Source organism: Culex quinquefasciatus, chromosome 2, assembly GCF_015732765.1.
Source record: "Culex quinquefasciatus strain JHB chromosome 2, VPISU_Cqui_1.0_pri_paternal, whole genome shotgun sequence".
NCBI classification, from domain to species: Eukaryota; Metazoa; Arthropoda; class Insecta; order Diptera; family Culicidae; genus Culex; species Culex quinquefasciatus.
In genome coordinates this window covers 11781107-11803289 of record NC_051862.1, presented here as the reverse complement: position 1 = coordinate 11803289, position 22183 = coordinate 11781107, and the positions used below count along the sequence as shown (strand labels likewise).

The 22183-nt window shown below is 36.2% G+C and overlaps 2 protein-coding genes across 7 annotated transcripts in view; both read left to right on the top strand.

The window, feature by feature from the left end:
* The window catches only part of LOC6045578 (liprin-beta-1), a 95546-nt gene extending 75746 nt beyond the window's left edge, over positions 1-19800 (top strand). For 3 of the 6 annotated variants that reach the window (XM_038256504.1, XM_038256508.1, XM_038256506.1), the window contains 6 exons: positions 2752-3117; positions 3185-3371; positions 9310-9857; positions 9922-10461; positions 10522-10917; positions 19590-19800. In XM_038256504.1, the coding sequence (XP_038112432.1) occupies positions 2752-3117; positions 3185-3371; positions 9310-9857; positions 9922-10461; positions 10522-10917; positions 19590-19772 (2220 nt within the window). In that variant the 3' untranslated portion in view covers positions 19773-19800. Of the gene's footprint in view, positions 1-2751; positions 3118-3184; positions 3372-9309; positions 9858-9921; positions 10462-10521; positions 10918-19297; positions 19341-19589 lie in introns of all 6 variants that reach the window. The other 3 variants (XM_038256507.1, XM_038256510.1, XM_038256509.1) reach the window with 3 other exon arrangements.
* Positions 19801-19841: 41 nt separating this feature from the next.
* LOC119767754 (uncharacterized serine-rich protein C215.13-like) lies at positions 19842-20591 on the top strand. Its single transcript, XM_038257162.1, has one exon. The coding sequence runs from the start codon at positions 19842-19844 to the stop codon at positions 20589-20591; it is 750 nt and encodes a 249-aa protein (XP_038113090.1).
* The last annotated feature ends 1592 nt before the right edge of the window (positions 20592-22183 follow it).

Genomic DNA, 22183 nt, shown 5'->3' with positions numbered 1-22183 from the left:
AATTAAATGAAATTGACCTTTCTTGTTAAAATATTCCTATCTTCAAATCTCCAATCTTTAAAGCATAAAAAAGAAAGGGTTTTTTTTATATCACAGTTTTCTTAATAATGTGCCATTCTTATAGAAATCATAAAATTCACAAGTTTTATGAAAAAGAATTGTGAATCGATATGAATTTCAAAGTACTCGAAAAAAGAGATATTCCACTGAATGTTTTTTGTTTTTCTTTAATAAGGCATGAGAAAGGATTTGTATTTCTTTTTGGTTATAAAAATACAAAACCATTTTTGCAAAATGTTTAAGTTGCTTTTCTTCAAAAGTTTGTTTTTGCTCAAAGCTGGTTATTTTTAATTCTTGAAGGCATTCTTGTTTTCACAAGAAACTAATTCAAAAATCTTTTTTGTTAGAATTTTTAATGCAAAGAACTGCTGATCATTGATTATCAAAATACCAATACAAACAAAATCTTTTTTTTTTGTAGTACATTAAGCATGGATAATCAAACTGCTCGTGTTTGAAACAAACAAAACCTCAAATAAATAAATAAAAGTGAAGATTCAGAAAATGCCAAAAAATCCGTTTTTATTTTAATTTAAAAAATTGTAAGATAGCCTTTCAAGAGAAGTTTGAAAAAAGTAAAAACTCGAATAAAAGGTTGTGAACTGCACATGAAAGAATTAAAAATCCTATTTGTCCCATATTTATTTCAAGTAACTGGTCCAGTTGAACAAAAAAAAACATCATAGAAATTATTCATTAAAAATTATCATGTTACTTTAATGCAAAACACTGAGTTTTTTTTTATAAACCCAATAATATTCAAAAAAAAATATGGATATTTTTTGGCACGCAATGTATTATCCCAAGACAAAACTTGAAACTTTTTTATTTTTATTTTTTGCTGTTGTTTTTTATAGTCAATTGTTTGTTATTCATCGTTTGTCCACATTATTGCAATTGTAAAAAGGTGATGTTAAAAACATATCTTAAAAAAAATAGTTTTTTAAATAATTCTTAAATTTTAAAGGAAAATTCTTTCTTCATAACAGGTAAAAAATAAAATTTGATATTTTTTAATTAAAATTAAAACAAAATCAACCAAAATGTCTACATAGCTTGCTAATGAGTCTTGATGTAAACAAGTATGTTATGCTTACCCATTTCTGTCTGTTTACGAATAAAATTATCAAAATGGTATATGTATTTATTACTTTTTTGTTTGTCCATTTAATTTTTAATTTATTTGATGGAATATTTCATATCCTAAAATAATATTTATCAACCTTAACATTTTAAAATGCCCTATAACACTTATTTTCTATTTTGGTGATGCATAAAAATACCGAACAAATATTTTCAGAGCCAGCTTGTTATTGATGACTTCTACTGGTAAAATAGTCACGTTTTTCACAAAAAAATATTTTGAGTGGCTATAACTTGAAAACGGTACGAGATATGAAATTTCATGTACAGTTCGTTTTGATTGCAACCTTGACCTTACACGTTTTTCTAACTTATATATTTTTTAGAAAATTGGCAGCACTGCCAAATGAATTTTGGGCAACTTGTACAAAAGCTCAGAAGATACTTTTTTTTATGTAATACATATGAAAAAAAGAGATTTTTCAAAAATGATTATTTTGCACACTTTTTTTGTTGCGAAAAGTCAAACTAAAAAACTGGTAATTGAGAAGTTCTTAGCAACTAAAATAATAAAAGAGTTGAAGTTGTAAACATTGTAATGTTTCCAAAATCGGGAAAAAAACATCAATCTGATTTTGAACAACAATATTGGCGATGTTGGGAAAAAAATCAAAGTTTTATAATTCGACAACATAGAGTTACCGAATTTAATAGTCTCGATTTATGTTGCAAAATGTATTTTTTGATCACAGAAAAGGAACCCAAAAGTTGGAAAAATAATGCAGTGTTTTTCGTTTTGTTTTCAAAATAATTTGAAAAATCAAACAAAATACATTTTAAAATTAGTATCTTGGATATTGATTCCTCATTAAAAGTCTTCTTGTCTATGAAAATGTCTTTTTCCCAAAACGTTTCCATCTCCCTTTAACAAAACATTCTCGCGAAACCTCAGAAACCATCCACGAAATACGCGGGAGCCTTTCTGATGGCCATCCGTCTCCTCTTCCACTACATTCCAGCGAAAAAGGTTTTGATTTCCTTTCGCCGCGGTGGCGGCTAATTTTCCGGTCGTCGCGACCCTTTTCTCCCGCGAATGGCGGACAATTTCTAGGTCCCTAAAACGCTTATCGCGCGTGCCTTCCCACCGTTTTTCCTCGGAAAGGGGTTTTTTATTTGTTTTTCCAGCAAACGCTTCTTTGCCCAACAGTAATTAAAAGCAATTTGAATTAATTTTGCATGCCCAGATTTTTTGAGTTAGGGCGGGGAGGTGGGATGTTAGGTTCTGGTGGGAACGGCGAGGGTGTGGAGGCTAATTTATGAAATTTTAGCGCGTAAATCGTGGAGAAGGGATAAATAACAATTTGTCGATAAATTGCCAAAGCTAACACCTAATTTAACGAATCGTGGGGAAATGGGACGGAATTTATGGTATTGAGTTTGGTGTAGCTTTTTAAATTTTGCATGACTTCCTCATTGTAGCTTTATTGAATTTAACAAAAAATAATCGCGTTACAAATCATTTCTAATCTTTCCACTAACCAAGGCCTCAACAGCTGTGCTAATTTAAGGTCAATCACTAATTCATTCAACTTTCACCTAAAATCTAAGGAAATGCTGTCCCGATCCTCGCTGGAAACGCAAAAGCTGGAGCTAATGTCCGCGATGAGTGAGCTGAAGCTGCAGCAGGCCGCCCTGGAGCGGGAAAATCTGGAACTGCGGTCCAGTCTGGTCAACGGAACGCCCCTCACCAACGGAACCCTAACGAACGGGGCGATCAACGCGCTCAACAACAACACCATCGTGACGGCCAGCATGCTGCGGAGGGCGATCCCCATGGGCACCAGCGGGGCCCGGATGGTGTCCTCGAACTCGTCGGGAAACACCTCAATCAATACGTCCCCGCTGCACCACGGAAGTTACGGCAGTTTGCCGCAGTCGCAGCAGGCCACCTCACCTAGTCCCGTTACACCAAAAGTATTAGTGATGAAAATAGGTTAAACTGTCAAATCAAACCTAAACACAACCTTTCCTACCTTTCCAGACCCCACCGGCGACCTACCGGCAGCGAGTGGACCTCCACTACAGCAGTCTTCCACGGCAGGCGTTCGCGACGACCCTGTCCACGACGAGCGGATCCAGCGGCAGCGCCCATTCCGGTCTGACCAACGGTAACGGAACGCCCACCGTTGATGCGAACGCCAACCCCAAACAGCGCAACGTAGCATTCGGTAATTATGTGGCCACCACCCTTGAAAACTATATCGCCTCGATCAACCAGGAAGCCGCTGCCCTTTCAGCTATCGAACAACCCCAGAAGCAAAAGCAACCATCGATTCCCGTCGGGATGTCCTCGTCGATGAACGCCCTCACGCTGTCCTCGGCCCTTTCCGGGTCAAACCTTAAATCTTTGAAGCAAGCTTCTGCCTCAGCTCAGAACATCTACTCGTGCGATGATCACCGTGAAGAAGAAGACGAACAGCAGCTGATTGATCTCGGGCAAGATCATCAGGAACGGGCCACGACGGAACCGCCCACGGGGACGACCTTGTCCGTTGCACAACCCAATCAAGAGTCCCTACTAGAAGCGGCTAGCACTCCGGTCCTGGCGGGTCGGGATCGATCCTCAACCTCCTCCACCGTTGATCTTAAGACGCTCGAGATGATGCGAGGCGGCTTTTCCGTGCCAAATCTAGGTTCTTACCCACCACCCGTTTCGCGTTGATTTGTCTTGTTTCTTTTGTTTGTTTCGTGTTTTCGGCCTCTGCTAAACGAAAAAAAAATCCCCACGTGTGAATGTTCCGTTGTTGATTTATGTTACTTGACCATAGCTAACACGTTTTGGCCTGCCGCAATGGCGTTATCCTTGATCGCGGAAACAGAAACGATCAATGGTAACGTTGTATCAAAATTAACACTGCTATGCAAGAAACATAACCCCACATCAGTTTGAAGCTGTGACCAGGACTCGAAATCTTGAATGCGTCGGTGTTCGCCTGGATTGTCATCATCTGAGATTCTACGCATTTTCTGGATATTCGTTTTGCAAGATGACTTATAATAATCAATTCTGGTTTTTAAAATTAATTTGAGTTTTAGATTTTTTTAAATTTCATTATTAGTAATTTTCAACGTTGCCAAAATAACCTTTTTGCATTATGAGTTTTTCGAAAAAAAAAATATCTTGAGAAGGGATTGTCTGATCGATTTGGAGTCTTCGGCAAAGTTTTAGGTTATGATTAGGACTTTTCAGAAAGACATAGGTACACAATGTCGTTTTATTTGGATTTTTATTCACTTAAATTTCAATTCATTTTTTTTTATTTATCGATTTTTTATATGTTTTAGGAGAATCTGGTTAAAGAGATATGATTGTTTTTGAAAATATTTTATTTTTTAGGAAATCGAAAATATTGCCAAACAAAACTTCTCAAATCATTTTCAGATACATAATCAAATTTGCTATCGAAAATCACTCAACAATTTATTGGTGTTTTTTTTTTCAAAATGTATTCAGTTTTTTTTTCATTTTAAAAATTTATAAACTTTTGGTTCGGTTTTCAATGCTGGAAAATGAAACTTTTACTAAATTTTGTGCTGTTTTCGATAAAAAAAATAATATTTTTATATCCAGGGCAGCCATTTGTCTTCATTTCAGTATAAAATAGTAATAAAGCATTAAATGAAAATTCAAGCATTTTAAAATATATAAACAGCGATTCCGCCTCAAACCAGTCGGATCCATATCAAGAGTGCTCCGATTTGGCTCACATTTGGTTTGGTGATTGGGTTGATCCTATCCAAAATAGGGTGGTCTTAAAGTTATTTTTTTTACGATATCCGCAAACACCACACCACCTTAAGGGTTGACCACACTAAACACTAGAGAAAAGGTTTCAAAGATTTCGTGAACCTGAAATTTTGTAAACCTTATTTTGTAAGCATCCAATATTTCATTAAATTTACCAAAAAGTGATTTTTCCCAATATCTTACAAAAACATATTTTTTTCTCTTTATTTTTGAAAACACATAAAACTTAAGAGCGAGTCCACGAGCAAAGCATACCCATCTCGCATCGACCTCACCAATCTGCCTGAAATTTTCAGGGGTTGTTTGTACATATAAAACTAGCATCTGGCCAAAATATGAGCTATCTAGGTCAACGGGAAGTGGGGCAAATTTGACACAAAGTTTGAAGGTTGGTAAAATTAATTTAACAAAATTAAATGCATCTGAAAGGGCTTAAAAATGCAACAAAATGCAGGATAGAGCACCCCGATTGGTTAAATCTAAAGGGAGTTATTGACATTTTAGTGAAAAATAGCATAATTTTCAAACTCAAATAAAAAGTGTTCCATCCAGATATCAACTCAGTTCGACCTGCAGCTTGTAGGGGACATCTGGGACTACCATCTGAGACTGAGAACGCTTTGGGTAAGGCAGTTTAACATATTAAATAGATACTTTTACTTTTAGTAAATTTTTTGGTTGTAAATTTTTGCTCGGGGGACCCCTTAGATCCCATTTTCTGATGATAATTTTATCATATTCGTGTTCCTGAGACAATTTCACAATAGAAACATGCATAAAAATGATTGTTTTCATCCATTTTAACCCTTTAAAAAATGAAAGTTAAAAAAAATCTTCGATTCACATTTATTGAAATTCAAGTTCGTTTCCAAGGATACTAGATGACACCAGAAAAAAAGCAGCATCTCAATTTTTTTTAACTTTCATTTTTTAAAGGGTTAAAATGGATGAAAATAAACATTTTTATGCATGTTTCTATTGTGAAATTGTCTCAGGAACACGAATATGATAAAATTATCATCAGAAAATAGGATCTAAGGGGTCCCCCGAGCAAAAATTTACATCCAAAAAATTCACTAAAAGTAAAAGTATCTATTTAATATGTTAAACTGCCTTACCCAAAGCGTTCTCAGTTTCAGATGGTAGTCCCAAATGTCCCCTACAAGCTGCAGGTCGAACCGAGTTGATATCTGGATGGAACACTTTTTTATTTGAGTTTGAAAATTGTGCTATTTTTTCACTAAAATGTCAATAACTCCCTTTAGATTTAACCAATCGGGGTGCTCTATCCTGCATTTTGTTGCATTTTTTAAGCCCTTTCAGATGCATTTTGAATTTTTAAATTAAATTGAATTTTGCCCAAGTTACAGCCTTTTTACGATTTTTGACGTTTTTGAACCTTCAAACTTTGTGTCCCGATTTGCCCCACTTCCCGTTGACCTAGAGTGCTCATATTTTGGCCAGATGCTAGTTTTATATGTACAAACAACCCTTGAAAATTTCAGGCAGATTGGTGAGGTCCAAACGACGTCCCATACAAAGGGGTATGCCCTGTTCGTGGACTCGCTCTTAACATAAAGCAAGTCGATCTTTTAAAGTGAACATCAATTAAAAAAAAAAGCTGTTTCGTTCCTTGGCCTCCTGTGTACTTATGCCCCGTTCTAAACTATAGAACAATTTTTATTTGCGATAATCGTCAAAAAACGCTATTATTTGGCCTAGGGACAACTATGCCAAAATTGAGCTGGTTTGACGGGAAATCATCGTAAAAATGAAAATTTGAGTTTTCGTTTAAAAAAATGATCTTTTGTAAATATTTGACAAAAAAAATTGTTGTAAATCTGTTCAACAATTTGTATGATGTAAAAATTTGAATTTTTAAAATTCTGGTATTTTACCTAAAAATGGTTATGTTGTGAAAACCATTTATTTAATACTTATTTTGCAAATTATGAAAATATGATTTTACGTACGTAAGTAGCTTCAAAGGAACAGAAACGGAATGTGGCGTTTGACGATTCACATCATTAATTGTTAAAATTCTCAAATTCCTTATAATTCCGAATCTTAAAATGCATCATCTTAATATAAAAAGGAAGGATTTTGTTTATTGCTCAAAATTATTTAAACAAGAGGGAATTCCCCAAAAATTATCATTAAATAGTCTGGAAAAAAATAAAAATTGAAAGTTCTAAAATTTTAAAAATTCAAACCAGAAATTTTTAAAATGTGCATTTTTCAAATGAAATAAAAAAAATATAAATAAAAACATCATTTTTTCATTTTCAAATACAAACAAACAAACCAAAAGTAAAACATACATTGAAAATAACAAAATTAAAAATTTCTAAGTTGAAAAAAAACGAAAATTCAAAGCATGGAATTTTGAGCGTTCAATTCCAATGTTTAATTAATAATGCTGCAATTATTTTTGTGAAAAAAATCATTATTTCAAACAAAAACAATAATTCTTTTTTATTATAAGGTTCTTTCTTTGAGAATATATGAATTTAAGAATTTAAGAAGTTGAGAGTAATAATAAAATTAAAAATAGTCTTTTTTAGCAAATCAAGTTTTAGTGACAAAAAGTGAAATAAAAAATCACCAAAATAAATTTTACCGTGTATCATTTTATTCAGTGTAGTCCATATTCATACCTACAACTTTGCCGAAGACACCAAATCGATCAAAATATTCCTTCAAAAGATACAGATTTTTGAATTTTCATACATCATTTTTGTATAAAATCAAAAATCAAAATCAAATTATTCGCTCTACAGCATTGCCTTGGCGTCCTCGATTGCGAGATTCCTACTCGAAACTAGGTGTCCGAAGGCTTGATTGTTGAGGCAATTGCAAACCTCTTTTTACACCTTAGTTTCCATCCACCCCGGGATTCGAACTGACGATCTTTGGATTGTGAGTCCAACTGCCTACCAGCGACTCCACCACGACAGGACCCAGGGAGACGACTCCTACACCTGGACTGAGCTAACGACCTAACCTCTAGGTTAGACCGGGACCAACATTAACTTCCCTGTCCGACGGAAGGCGTGATCAGACAAATTTCGTCTCAAAATTTGCCACCGGGACCTTCTGGGATCAAACCCAGGCCGACTGGGTGAGAGGCAACCACGCTTACCCCTACACCACGGTCCCGGCATTTTTGTATGAACAGTTGCCAAATTTGTATGGAAAATTATATGGACAAACTAATGATGCAAAATGGCTTCTTTAGGCATACCGAAAGCACCAAAAAAGTATCAACCGGAATAAAAAATACAAAAATTAAAATTAAAGAAAAAAGACCGATTCCGTAGAGAACTGCTCAGTAGAGAATTTACAATTTTTTTAATTTAAATCCACGAATTATTTAACTTCAAAATTTCAGAATCAATTTTTTTAACTATAACAATTTTGTTTTTAGATTTTCTCGATTTTTTTCAATTCTTAAACTTATAGGATCTTTAATGTTCGAATTCTTCAATTCAAGAGAACTTTTTCAAAATAAGGAATTTTTGAAAAAGTAAGCGAGAAATTTTGTTTTTTTTTTTTGAATATTTTAAGTTACTTAAGGTGTCAGTCAAATTTGTCCTGTCCTAACCCATCATATCACCCATTGTTGGTAAAGAGTTAGGAAAGCAACAACCAGATAGATGGATTATGTTAGTTATGTAACTTTGCCAAATCGATAATAAATTTTGTTCTTTAGGGACACATTTTAATAGCATTTTATGGACATTTGCCAAAATTGTATGGAGATTTGCATTGACGAAGTAATGGGGCAAAATGGAAAAAGTATACATGGATATTGACAAATATTTGCAACGATTCAACCCTTAAATACTTGGAAACTGAAACTGTTTTTAAGAAAAAGCTGTTTAAGCTGTTCGTTAAGCAAGATTGCTGAACGTTACGGACCTGTTTGATTGTATTGCAGGATACATATTTTTTGAATGTTTTTTTTTTAATTTAAATTTTAAAGGATTTTTTGCGTGAGCAATTTTGAGCTGATTGTTATAATAAATTATTTGAAGTTTTTTTATGGTTTAAAAAATGTGAAAGTTTTTCATAGTTCAAAAAATAACAATCGTTTTAGCATCATATCTTGCCAAATGTAAATCCAGAAAAATGTTCTAGGGTAGAATCGTCATCCGTATTTGCTTCGACAAGACCGCCCCAGTTTCATCGTCAACAAAAAAAAAAATAACTTCATTACAGATTCTGCAGCTGACCAAACCATCTCTAATTCAGTTGTTCTACTTTGTAATTCGTTGCAAGACTTGATAATTTTATGTAAAAATAACATCCAAAATGTTTGTCTTTTCCCACAATCTAACCTTCTTCTCTATCCGCAGCCAACACGGAATCGGCATCGAGCGATCGCACCGACGGCCAGCTCAGCACGAGCAGCCAGCGCAGCTACACACCCCAACCGTCGCCATCGCCGTCGATGAGCCACAAGAACCTCAAGGGTCTGCGGAACATCTTTGGGAAGATCAAGCGCAGCAACAGCGGAACGCTGGACGACCTGGACCCGCTGGACGGAGCGGGTAATGGCGAGTTCAAACGGGGTGGCGTCCGGGCGACGGCAGGTCCGCGGCTGGGTTGGACCAACAGCGAGTTCCGCAAGCCGGACAAACCGTTCCGGGAGTGGAATCTGGACACATTGTGCCTGTGGTTCGAGCAGATGGGGCTGGGGATGTACGAGGAGGAGTTGCGCAAGTGGTTGAAGGTGGGAGGGGCGGCGGAACTGGCGGCGGCCTCGCCGGTTGACATTGAGAAGGAGTTGAGTCTGAGGCATGCGCTGCACCGGAAGAAGATCGTGCTGGCGGTGGCGGATGTGGCGGAGAGCGAGGAGGACGATGGGTTGTTGAAGTGTGCGGGGAAGCTGGATACGGCGTGGGTGAGTTGGTTGACCTTATTTATTTTTTCAAACATGTTGATAATTCAATCTTACCTTATTTTAGATCCTCCGCTGGCTCGAAGACATCGGGCTGCCCCAGCACAAGGATAGCTTTACGGCGGCTCGCATGGACGGTCGCATGCTGCACAAGCTAACCATGGACGACCTGGCCCATCTGCACGTCAGCTCGTGCCTTCACGTGGCCAGCATCCGGCGGGGGATTCAGCTGATGCGTGAGCAAAAGTGGAACCCCAACTGCTTCATCCAGCGAGCGCCGACCGACGGAACGCCCGGCGAAACCAAAGACAACGTCCGGCTGTGGAGTTGCTCACGCGTCATGGACTGGCTCCGGCTGCTGGACCTGTCGGAGTACGCGCCGAACCTGCGCGGAACGGGCGTCCACGGGGCGTTGATGGTGTTTGAGGTTAAGTTCACCGCGGAGTTGTTGGCCGAACTGCTCAGCATCCCACCGAGCAAAACGCTGCTGAGGCGACATCTGGCGACGCACTTTAAGGAACTGCTCGGCCGGGAGATCATCCAGGTCAAGCGGGACGCCGAGAACACCCTAGGGTTCCAACCGCTAACGTTGGCCGCCAAAATCAAGGTAAGTCACACTCAGATACATCCCAAAGACCCCAACCTGACCTCCAAATCTTCCCCGCAGACGCCGAAAAAGTCGCAGTTTTCGCTGAAGCGCAAGAAGAGCTCCAAGGGCCTGACCGGGGACGAGTGGAGCGACTACGTGTGCCCGATGGGCGACTCAGGTCAGGACCACCTTCCGCCGCACCTGCAAACGCAGCACAACTCATCACAGTCACAGTCGTCTACTAGCAATAAATCCGCTGTCGTTAGTGCTACTACCAACAACACCGCCAGCAACGCTGCTACCACTACCAATGCTACCAATGTTACTACTGCTAGAGACAACGGCGCACAACTTGTTGCTTCTTCTTGTACTTCTTCTTCTTCTTCCTCCTCCGCCGCAAACAACAACGCCCAACAACATCCATCCTTCGCTGCTAACCCTAACCATGTCACTAGCAACAACGCTGCGCTGGCTGTAAGTTGTAACACCACGTTTTTAACCGAATTGTTCTAACTCTGTGTGGATGTGTGTGTGTGTGTTTTCTTAGGGACTTATCTTACTTAAGTTTATGGGGGTTTCGGGAGAGGAATTGAGATTTGCTGTACGCTTTCTGACTAATGAATCTCACGATAATCATTTTATTATAACAAAACATAAGTTTACTTAACTATTCACTTAGGCTGGGTTGTTGAAATCCAAACCGTATTTTGTATTGCGTGTTCTAACATAAATGTTTGAAGCAACTGATATTTCTTCTACTAATTTAACATTTAGCAGATTAATGTCAACAATGAAATGATGTATCAACAGAAGCTTAAATAAAATTATTGCTAAATTGCGAAAATAAATCTGATATGAATAATTGGAAGAATATCAAGCAACGGAATATTATCTCAAGATGGCAAACATTAGTATGGTTCAAAATTGACTATTCGCATTCCATGCACGGCTAAATTGCTAGGGTACACTTAGCCTAAATCTCAAAGACGAGCTCAACTGGATCAAATTCATCACCCCAATCTAAATACATTTTCCATACTTTTTTTTAATGGGGAAAGTCACTTTTTCAGTACCTAGTCGTGGCTGACTTCAGAAGGCGCTGCACAGGCTTTATAAATAAAGCGTTCAGGGTAGTCGTAAAAGTAATGCAAATTAAAAACTAACCTAATCCACCTATTTAGTTGGTGCCTAACCAAAAATGTGTCACTCCAAAGAACCAGAAATGATTTTCTTCTGAAAATTTCAAAAATCCAAATCTGTAAAAAAGCTTGGTTTTTGGTATGGAAACATCTTAGTCATCTTAGTTTGCAGAGGAGTTGAGTCGATTTCGCATATCGACTTTTCTTTGTATTTTTGATTTGGATGAAACTTTGTTCATGCATTCCCTGTGTCACAAGAAGTCATTTTGCATCATTCGTTTTTCCATGCACGTCTCAATACAATTGTGATGCTGGTCATACAAAATGGGTATGTACATAAATGAATGGAATTCTGTATCTTGAGAAGGGATTTTCTGATCAATTTGGTGTCTTCAGCAATGTTGCAAGTTATGAATGGCTATTATAGCTACATTTAGGTATACTTTTTCGATTTGTTTTCGTTTTTTCTGCGTTTCAAAAATACTTCTTAAAATAAAAGCGATTTTGAAAGTCAGGAAATTAGTTGATGAGGTACAGCCTCACAGAGAATTTGAATCAATGAGAATTAATTTCAGTAATTATCACCTAATAAGCCTGTAATTTTAAACTAAAGATATTTATGGACAGTGTTGTTCCGATTTTAAATGTTAAAATTGTTTTTTTTTTGTTAAATTGTATGATCTATCCAATAAAAAAAAATCAGATCATCTTCCTTATTTCATATTTTAGACCCAATAATACAATTTGTTTTGTCCCTATTGTGGGCCTAGTACCTATTTTGGGTCTGCAAAACTTTTTTTTAATTCAACGAAATTGAGCATTTAACCAAATCTGGCAGGAATCTGTCACTTGATAATGATACGTGCAGTCATCATCTTCATTTTGGTGGGCAAGAATAATTTACTTTCCTCCTAAATTAAAAATAAAGCAATCAAAATTGCACTCTTCACTTTTTTCATGGCAAATCGCTAGTTGCCCATTAGGTCGAAAATTCTCACCACTATTGCTTACCGCTTGTTGACACTCAGCGTCACGGCTTTCGTCTCTCAGCACATGAATGAGAGTAGGGACCTACATAGGGAAATGAAATGTTCTGGGAGAAATTTCAAACACCCAAAGTCATTTTAATTTAAGGTTGAGTTGTAGTAGTTTTTCTTTGGTGTTGGCACTTTTCTTGTAATCAAACATAATTAAAACTACCAGATTATTATCAACAACAAATTTACAATACTTATAATTGTTATAAGTATCGTTTTTTGCCAAAAATATTTTAAATTGATTCCAACCTTGTTCTTGCATGATCTTGTTGCTCGATTGGAACCCCAATTTGACAGTTCGATTTGAACCCTGAGAGTGACATTTCGCCTCTCCATATAGGCTCTCTAAATGAGAGCCGTCTCCCGAACCTTCTGTAATTGCCACCAAATCAATAAAATATCTGATTGAAGTTACTTCGTCCATTTCGGAGAGAATGGCTCTATATTCAGTCCATTTGACACTTTTACAAATTGTGACAGTGTGTGTGCGTTTTTCACAAGTTACAGAAGAAACAAGAAATCAATTAACCATGCTCATGCTCAATTACAGATGAAACAAGAAATCAATCATTCTAATGTTGATTTGCGGCTTAAAACATCACAATTATTGAGCATGTTTGTCGACCGAATTTGTGCGGCTGTACTGTACGAGCTGGGGCTTAACCGTACGTCAAAAAAGTTCGCCACGTGCTCCGAGATTTCAACCAATCATTAGTTAGGCCGAAAATATGTACAAAGCAATATCCCCAAAATAGGGACAAAAAATGTTTTAGTTTCTCGGGTTTACACAGAAATATAAAGTATTTTCGTCAAATATGTGATTAAGTAAGAGCATTAGCATTAAAAACCAACTTATTAATGTACGGTCGACTCTCTGGCTGTCAATCTTCTCGATATCAATAATTCTCCATCTATCGATGAATTCTTCAGTTCCTTCAATCTGCATACTTCAATTATCTTCATTCCTCGATATTTTCCCTTGCTTGAAGGATCTCTTTCTCGACGGTCCCTTGGATTCTGTTTGCTTTAAAAATCTCTTCCGGTTGTCAATAATTTCACTTTCTCATGGCTTGCATAGACATTTTTCTTGGCGAAACGAAGCTTTGAAGGGTGTTAGACATTAGTTTGTTTTTGTTTGATGGACGAAATGGCATCAAGAAAAATTTTTTTCAATCGAGTCTTCATTTTGCATCGTTCTGTAAACTGATGATTCTCTTCCTCGATGGTCCCTTGGATGTTGACAACCAGAGAGTCGACTGTAATACAATACAAAAATACAATAATACAACTTATTCATGAGAATACATCAAATAACAAGTGCGTTCGTCTTAGTAGGCCCGAAATACCCTATTTTTTTATTAAGAATTCGAATCGATAATTTTTTTTTTCTAACTGTCTCAGAAACTATTTCAGCGTTAAAAATTAAAATTTTACGAAAATTTCTTTATTATAAGAAATGTTCGCAAAATTTTAACATCAAAAATCATTTAACGTTGAATTGTTCTTAGATAGTCTACTAACATTTTCCCAAAATATGGTGGAATTTGAATTAACCCAATCTCACCCCATTGGGTGCATTGGGTCAAATGAAATTAAATGATGCTCAAATAGAAAGATATGGTAAAAACAAGTCATCCAACAGTCTTTCTTGTTTGAGGGAATTTTATTGAAATGCTACAAGGTTTGAAGAAGAGATTTTTAAACATTTGGGAAGCTTTCGAGCAATTAAAAAAAAAATAACATGATTTTTCGAGAGGTCATTTTTGGCTAAAAACGTACCTCAACTTTATATAGCTTCCAAATTGACAGGATTTGTTCAAGGAACGAGAGTTTTTCAACTAAGTCATCTCAAGATGGTAAAAGAGTGATGGTAAAATCGGTAAAAAATCACTTTGACCCAATGTCACCTCCACTTACAGTATTTAGCATTCGATTGGATTTTTAGGCACTAAAATTGCATAAATTTGGCATATTAAGGAACATTGTCAAAATTTCATTGTACAGTTCCGCAAATTGCCATATGAAATTTTATTTTAAAACGGTTGTATATTTTTTATAATTTGAAATATATTTTCACATGTTACACATTTTCCTACCAGCTCACCAGCATGTGGGGCGAATTTATTTGCACAATGTTTTCTTATTTTGAATTGATTTCGGTTCAAACGGGAACAGAACAGCAAATTTAGGAACCAATTTCATTTTTTTAATGCTGTTAAAATATACTGTACCTATTCCATGGTGTCGATCCAAATCCCAAAATAAAATTCCCTGACTTTTCCCTGACCTCTCCAGACCACCCATTTTTTATTATTTTCTATTTTTTACTAACATATTGTTTGGCGCGTTTTTATGGTTCCATGCATTTTCCTTTTTGAATATTGGAAATTTAAGATATTGGAAAAAATCTATGACTTTTTATTTTATTTTTTAACGATGCAAAAACTTAAAAACTTTTTTATTTTGTCAATCATTTTTTCTGATCGAACATCCAAAATGAGCAACCATAAAATTGTCCTATGTTTTTTTATCTGGTGATGCCATTTTAAATGTTGCCCTTAACCAAAAAATCTAGAGTTTTTTTGAATGGGTCCTATAAACATATGAAACACAATAGCTTACAGCACCTTTAATAAACTCTAAAAATAATTAATAATTACAAATGTTGCAAATTTCAAATTGCGATTAGTTAGTTTCACTTCATTTCCTAAAGAAAATTTATAGTTAAAAGTTTTCAAAAAAAAAACAATTGAAAATTTGAATTAAAGTAAGAAGTCGTTTTTAATTTTAAAATTGTTGCCTTTTGCGTAATTTTTAAGCGAATTAGGCCGATGCCATTTTTGATTGCGTTTTTATAAAAAAACTAAAGGTTTTGGAGACAAAAACTTGAAAAAAATATGTAATTTTGTAGAACCTTAAGAAAGCTTAAAACAAAACTGAAAAACTAAGAAAAATATACAATTAAATGTAAATTATTCAAGTACATGTTTACGGTTTTAAAAAGATCTAGGTATTTTTCAACAATGATTGTATTTAAAGTTAACGGTTTTCTGGATATTTGAAGAAAACATCTTCTTGTATAATTTAAAAAAAAAAATTTTGCTGTAAAATTTAAAAAAAATGTTTTCTACCTAGACCAGAGCCTACAGACGATCATTCCCATTTGTTTTGATTTTATAAAAATAAAAACAAAATTCAACCTGCTCGAGCATTTCAAATAATCATTATTTATCAAACTTAGATATTTGGGTGTTTTGGAATAGATTCCCAATTTAAGCTCGATCTGACCACGGGAACTCCTCCTTGTAACCCCTTGAATGTTGTTTGGGGAAAATTTGTTAAATGTTGTTTGTCTAATCTCTATGAAATCTCGGATGCTGGAAACAACTTTTCCGAAGAGACCATTTTTTATAAATTCTTGAACTCTCAAATTCCTTTATTCAGAATTGTTACGGAGAAATCGAAAAAATCCGCGCCATCCCAAAACCCAATCCGCGCAAAATCCACGTCATTTAAAGAAAAATAATTTTGCGACAAGCATACAAAAGAGTTTCACAATAAATTCAATTTTGTAATCTCAGAACGCAGAATCTTGAAACGCTGAAAATGTATTTTTTTCTTGGATTAGGTAAACTAGAGGAAAAAGCCAAAACAAACATTTTGGCAAAAAAAAATCAACATTTAGAAATTTAGATCTAAAAACTGAATGAAATCTTAATAAAAAAAATTGTGATAAATTCTCGATCTTGAGATTTAAATTTAAGATACAGTTCATACTCGATGATCTTACCAAAGCGTCACTTAGAAAAATCAAAGCGAATTGTCCTACATCTTTTTCTCAAAATTTCTCTAACCGAAAAATAACTCCAAAAACACTTCAAATTTTATCAGGTATTCTGTAATCTAAGATGGTAACAAAAATGGCAGCATTCAAGAAACTAGGAATTTAAGAATTTAAATATTTAAGAATTGAAGAATTTAAGAATTGAAGAATTGAAGAATTGAAGAATTGAAGAATTGAAGAATTGAAGGATTGAAGAATTGAAGAATTGAAGAATTGAAGAATTGAAGAATTGAAGAATTGAAGAATTGAAGAATTGAAGAATTGAAGAATTGAAGAATTGAAGAATTGAAGAATTGAAGAATTGAAGAATTGAAGAATTGAAGAATTGAAGAATTGAAGAATTGAAGAATTGAAGAATTGAAGAATTGAAGAATTGAAGAATTGAAGAATTGAAGAATTGAAGAATTGAAGAATTGAAGAATTGAAGAATTGATGAATTGAAGAATTGAAGAATTGAAGAATTGAAGAATTGAAGAATTGAAGAATTTAAGAATTGAAGAATTTAAGAATTTAAGAATTTAAGAATTTAAGATTTTTAGATTTTAAGAATTTAAGAATTTTAAAATAATATTTTTTTGTTCTCTTGATTGTTTTTATTTGATTTTTTTATTTCTGAATATTGATATCTTTGATTTTTGTTTTCAGATTTTTTAAATCTTGATTTAAAAATTTCGGATCTTTTAACATCTTTTTTAATATGAATTTATTTTTTTAATACTATTTTTCCTTATTTTATTTCCTAATTCCTGAATAATCCAGTTTTGAATGTTGGAGCTGTAATTTTTGAATGTTTTGATTTTTTTATTTTTCTTCAAGAATGTTCAAATTAAAAAAAATATATTTCTACTGGTTGAATCCCATCTAAAATTCAAAGGCGGAAAAGCTTCTGTTACGTCCAATCAAGCTCATATTTGGGATAGAAGCACAGTAAACCCACTGGCACATGCCCAATAATAATTTTTGTTACATCCAAATGTCTGTATCTTCAAGAAAATTTTGAAATACGATTAAGATTCACAAGATTAAAATTGAGTGTATTCAGTGTAAAAAAAACAATAAATAAGGATAAAAAAACATTACTCAAAACTTTAAAGAAATGAAATATTCAGAGTCAGAATGTTTAAAAATGAGTTGAGTGTAGTCCGTAACAACCCTGTTTATTCCATAAATTGTTGTTTTATTTCATTAATTCTTAAATTTAATTCTTTAATTTTTAATTCCATTTCACCATCACTATTTTGCTAACATTTTAGATTACACAAAATTAGACTACTTTGAATTATTTCTAAATCATAGTTCAGTTAAAAATTTAGATAACGAATACTAAAGTGAAATTAAGGAAAATTTTCTAACCTCACATTTTTTTTAGAATTTTAGAATAAGAATTAAAAAAAAATAAGAAATCAACAATTCCAAAATATCAGAATTTCAAATTTTCAAAAATTTAAAATCTTTATGCTTTAGAATTTTTGATTATTTTTTTTAATCTTCAAATGTTCGAATTTTTGAACTTTTGCTTTTTAAATCATTCAATTTGTCTGACAAAATTTTCTCTATGGTCCCTATATGCTAAGCAAACGACCAATTTTAGAACAAATCTCTGAGGATGGTGGGGCAACTGTGTCATATTGTCTCACCCTGTGTGCACTAGTGATTTGTAATTTTCAGTTGAACGGAAACCCAAATCAAATCCAAATTATTTGATTTTTATACCTAAACATATTGCAAACAAGCTACGCGCTTTTCAACGTGACCCTTTTCTTACGCATTTTTTATATGGATTTCTGCGTTTCTTCCGGACTGACCAATATAAAAAATTAAATATTATCAATGTTGCAAAGTTTGGCCTGGAAGACATTCAAATACATCATCAAGGGCGAATTTTCAAAAAGAAATGAAATTTTGTAGTAATATTTTTAAGATCATCGAAATTCCCTGACCCAGCTTAAAATTCCCTGACTTTCCCTGACTTTTCCAGGTCAAATAAAATTCCCTGACAATTCCAGGTTTTCCCTGACTTTTCCAGAAATCGACACCATGTATTCAGTCTGTAATGACTTTATTGGAGATTAAAGATAATAAAATAAAATATTATGTATAAAAAACACCACATTCTAAGCTTTTATAAAATTGCCTGTTAGCATACCGATACCGGCGTGCTCTCTTGTGTCTTGACTGAAGCTTGCTGGGATTTTTCGTGGTTCGATTATCCGGAGAGAAATTTTTCCGAGGCCTTCATAAAGATCATACAAAATAAGTGACTGTAACAACTAGTAAGCAAGTCCTTTTCGTACACGGTTAGAAATGTTGTAGCATATTCGGTAACTCTTTTTTTTTTTTTGAATTCGTAAACATTGAAATGTTAAAAAATAATTTTGGGGAAAAAAGCGAAAAAAAAATAAAAAAAAATATTGAAATGTTTCCGAAATCGTCAACATTGTTGTTCGAAATCGAAAAAAAATATTGTTGACAATTTTGAAAACATTTCAATGCTTACGAATCAACAAATAGAGTTAATGGATTAGCATAAAAGATTTCTATCCGTGTAGCAACAGTTCCACGCAAAAGAATGGATTGTTGTAACAAATCTATGTCATGAAAAAGGTTCATTTAATGTGAATTTAACGAACTTGATGCACCACACGTGATTAAAATCACAATACCAAGTTCGCTTTTAATCTCATAAATCGATCCGGAACTCGAGCTAAAAGTTTAATGTTTAAAATTACATTACACTTTCATAAAACTATAAAAAATCGCTCTGCAAAACCCGTGACAAATCGCTTCCGCTTCAAACCAAAGCTGTAAACTTCTGTACTATCTATTCTTTCCAGGATCGCGACAAACTCCTAGCGGGCTCTAACCACCGCCGTCGTGGTAAATAGATTTTCAACCCAATCATCTTCGTTTCGTTTCGTTCCGCTATATTGTCGCTTTGTTCCATTTCCAAGATGAAATAACCCGTCATACCGCTTGGTTACTCTAATCTTTGATGAGGGTTGGGGATTTGAGTGGGGGTTTGGGCTAATGTTGATAGTGGGGTGATTGTTTCTTTTTAGAACAGAGAGATGTTGTGAGAAGAGTTGGTTGCAAGGGTTTCGTACTAAGGGGTCACTTTCGTTGCAGATGACGAAGACTCCGTACTCCACGTACCATCCCGACAGCAGCATCAGCAGCACCAGCAGCAGCAGCACGGCCATGACTTCCGGGCCCGGGTCCGAGGCTGTCTCTCATCAGCAACTGCTGAGTAACAACACCGGGTCGGACTCGCCTACGTCAACGCGCAGCTCGACCACGTCCACGTCCTAGCAGCGGTTAATCTCGGCGACCGGCGGTGGCGGTGGATCGTCCTCGTCCTCGCCGGTCCCGAGCAGCCTGATGTCGTCGGGCAAGAAAGACAACACCGGGATCGCCGGCGCGGCCAACTTTATTGCGTCCTTCTCGCCGGTTAAGGACGTTTATAAGTCGGTGTCCACCAGTTCCAACTACTCGTCGTCGTCGTCGCTGGTGTCGACGGCCAGCTCGGCCCGGCCCCAGTCCCAGCAGTCCCAGCAATCGTCCCAAAATCAGGGCCCAACGACGCAGCAGCAGGTGCAGGCTCAGCCAGGGAAGGTTGACGCTTCGGGAGCTCCCGTGCAGCGATCGGCTTCGTTCAACGCGACCTGCACGGTTCCGCTCAGTATTAGCAAGACCACGCAGGTCAAGAACTCTGCGTCCTTCAGCAACTGCTCGCTGCTGACAAAGGTGGCGAAAAAGTCCGGGTTGACGGCGTCCCTGACCGCCAATTCCCTGCTCAAGTTTTCCTCCTCCAGTTCGGCCAACAGCTTGCTGGCGCTGAAGCAGCAACAACAAGCCAACGGGATCACCATCTCGAGCAACATCACCGAAGCGCTGGCCATGGCTGGGCAAAATCCGAGCGCCTGCCTGCGAAACTCGCCCTCGGCGTCCTCCTCGACGTCGTTGGCCTCTTCGACGACCTCCACGATCACGGCCGCCGCCGCCGCAGCCGCTGCTGCATCATCAGCTGCCTCCACCCCAAACTCCCCGGCCGCCACCGGAACCGGACCCGTGGCCGCGCTGTCGCTGGCCCAGTTCAGCAAGAACAACATCGTTGACTATTACGTTTAATATTAGGCAAACCTGTAGTCATGTTAAGCTTTAGGGACGAGAATACACTATACCGATATGTTTTATATTTGTAGGTAGAGACCACGTGTTGATTTGTGTCCCTTTTGTTTTAGTGGAACCCATCCGAAACCTTCTTGTTTTTAACGCCCTTAGTTTAAGAAATGTCTGTTTCCGTACCAGCAGAGTGCTGAAACTCTGCAAAGAATTCTCTCTCTTGTGTTGAAGTTTTGCGAGAGAGCGATCAGCGTGGCAAGAGAGCGCGTGCAATTTGATGTGCACTTGTGACGTCACCCCTGTCAAAGAGAGCTTTTGTTTGCATATTTTCAACACTTCTGCACGAACCGATACAGATCCAAACCTATCAAGAGAGCTAAGCGAAACCACGAAACTGTGTACCATTGCGGAAGCAAGATCCGACGAACCAATGGGAACAATATCTCCCTTCTATTTCCTTCCTTCCCCGAAAATAAACTAAATAAACAAACAAAAAATCGACCAGCTATTTATAACTAAACTAAACTAATACAGTAAACCAACTATTCTAATGTGTACCTACCTAGAGACGAGAAAATAAAATTGAATAAAAACTGTTCATATCTTTTTCTACACGCAAAACAGAGAAACAAAACAAACCAATCGAGTCAAATATAGCGAAACATAAACAAAAGATTCTGCCCACGTGGACCAGAACGCAAGTGAAACTGCTTTTCAGTGCCAATTTGAACCAATTTTATTGCAATTTTCAGCGCCGGTTTTCCTCCCTCCCGGTGAAATGTAAGTTTTAGCCGACGCGTTTAATTTGTAGGGCAAATTTAAAGTTGAACGTTCGTACACACTTAAAACTAGCCGAAATAAAGCAGAAAATAAAAATACACACACAAACACGTTTGAAGCCAAAGACAATAAACTCCATAAAATACAGCACAGAAATGGATAGAAAATATTTGAAATGAAAACAAGTTTTTTTGTGCCGTTGTACAAGTTTATGCAAAGCAAATAAAGTAAGGTGACAAGTTACTGAAAAAAATCTTTTTTTTCATCTTCTACAACTCGTCAGAATTTCCTAACACGACCGCCATTTTGTGCGGTTTCCCCCTTCAAACTTGCATGCAAGTTTGTATGTCAAATTTCAAAATGGCGGTGACGTTGAAAAATGCATGGCACACTTTGCTGCAATCAAACAACACCATCATTCTGCTATAATTTTGAGTACTTTCGATTTGGAACCAAACTCTCTGCAAGAAACGAGCAGTTCAACCAATTTGTATGTAGGCTAAAATAGTTCAACAAACACACTAAACAGTACAGCAAACCAATTGTTACACCGAACGTGAAGAACATAAAAAAAAACTAATCATAATGGATACCTTAAAACCGTGTTACTACCAGTTAAGATTGTTATTACAACCAAAAGATAGTGAATCAGAGAAACAAAAAAATCACACAAAAAAGGTAGCATAATAAAACCGACTTACCGTTTAAGCCAGGTTGGCAGAGACTCTTTAATAGATATTTTCCAAGTTTTGTGAGAGGTGAGAACTTAAATAAGCAGTTATTCCTTTGTGGACCATCATTCAGTGAGGTACTCCTGG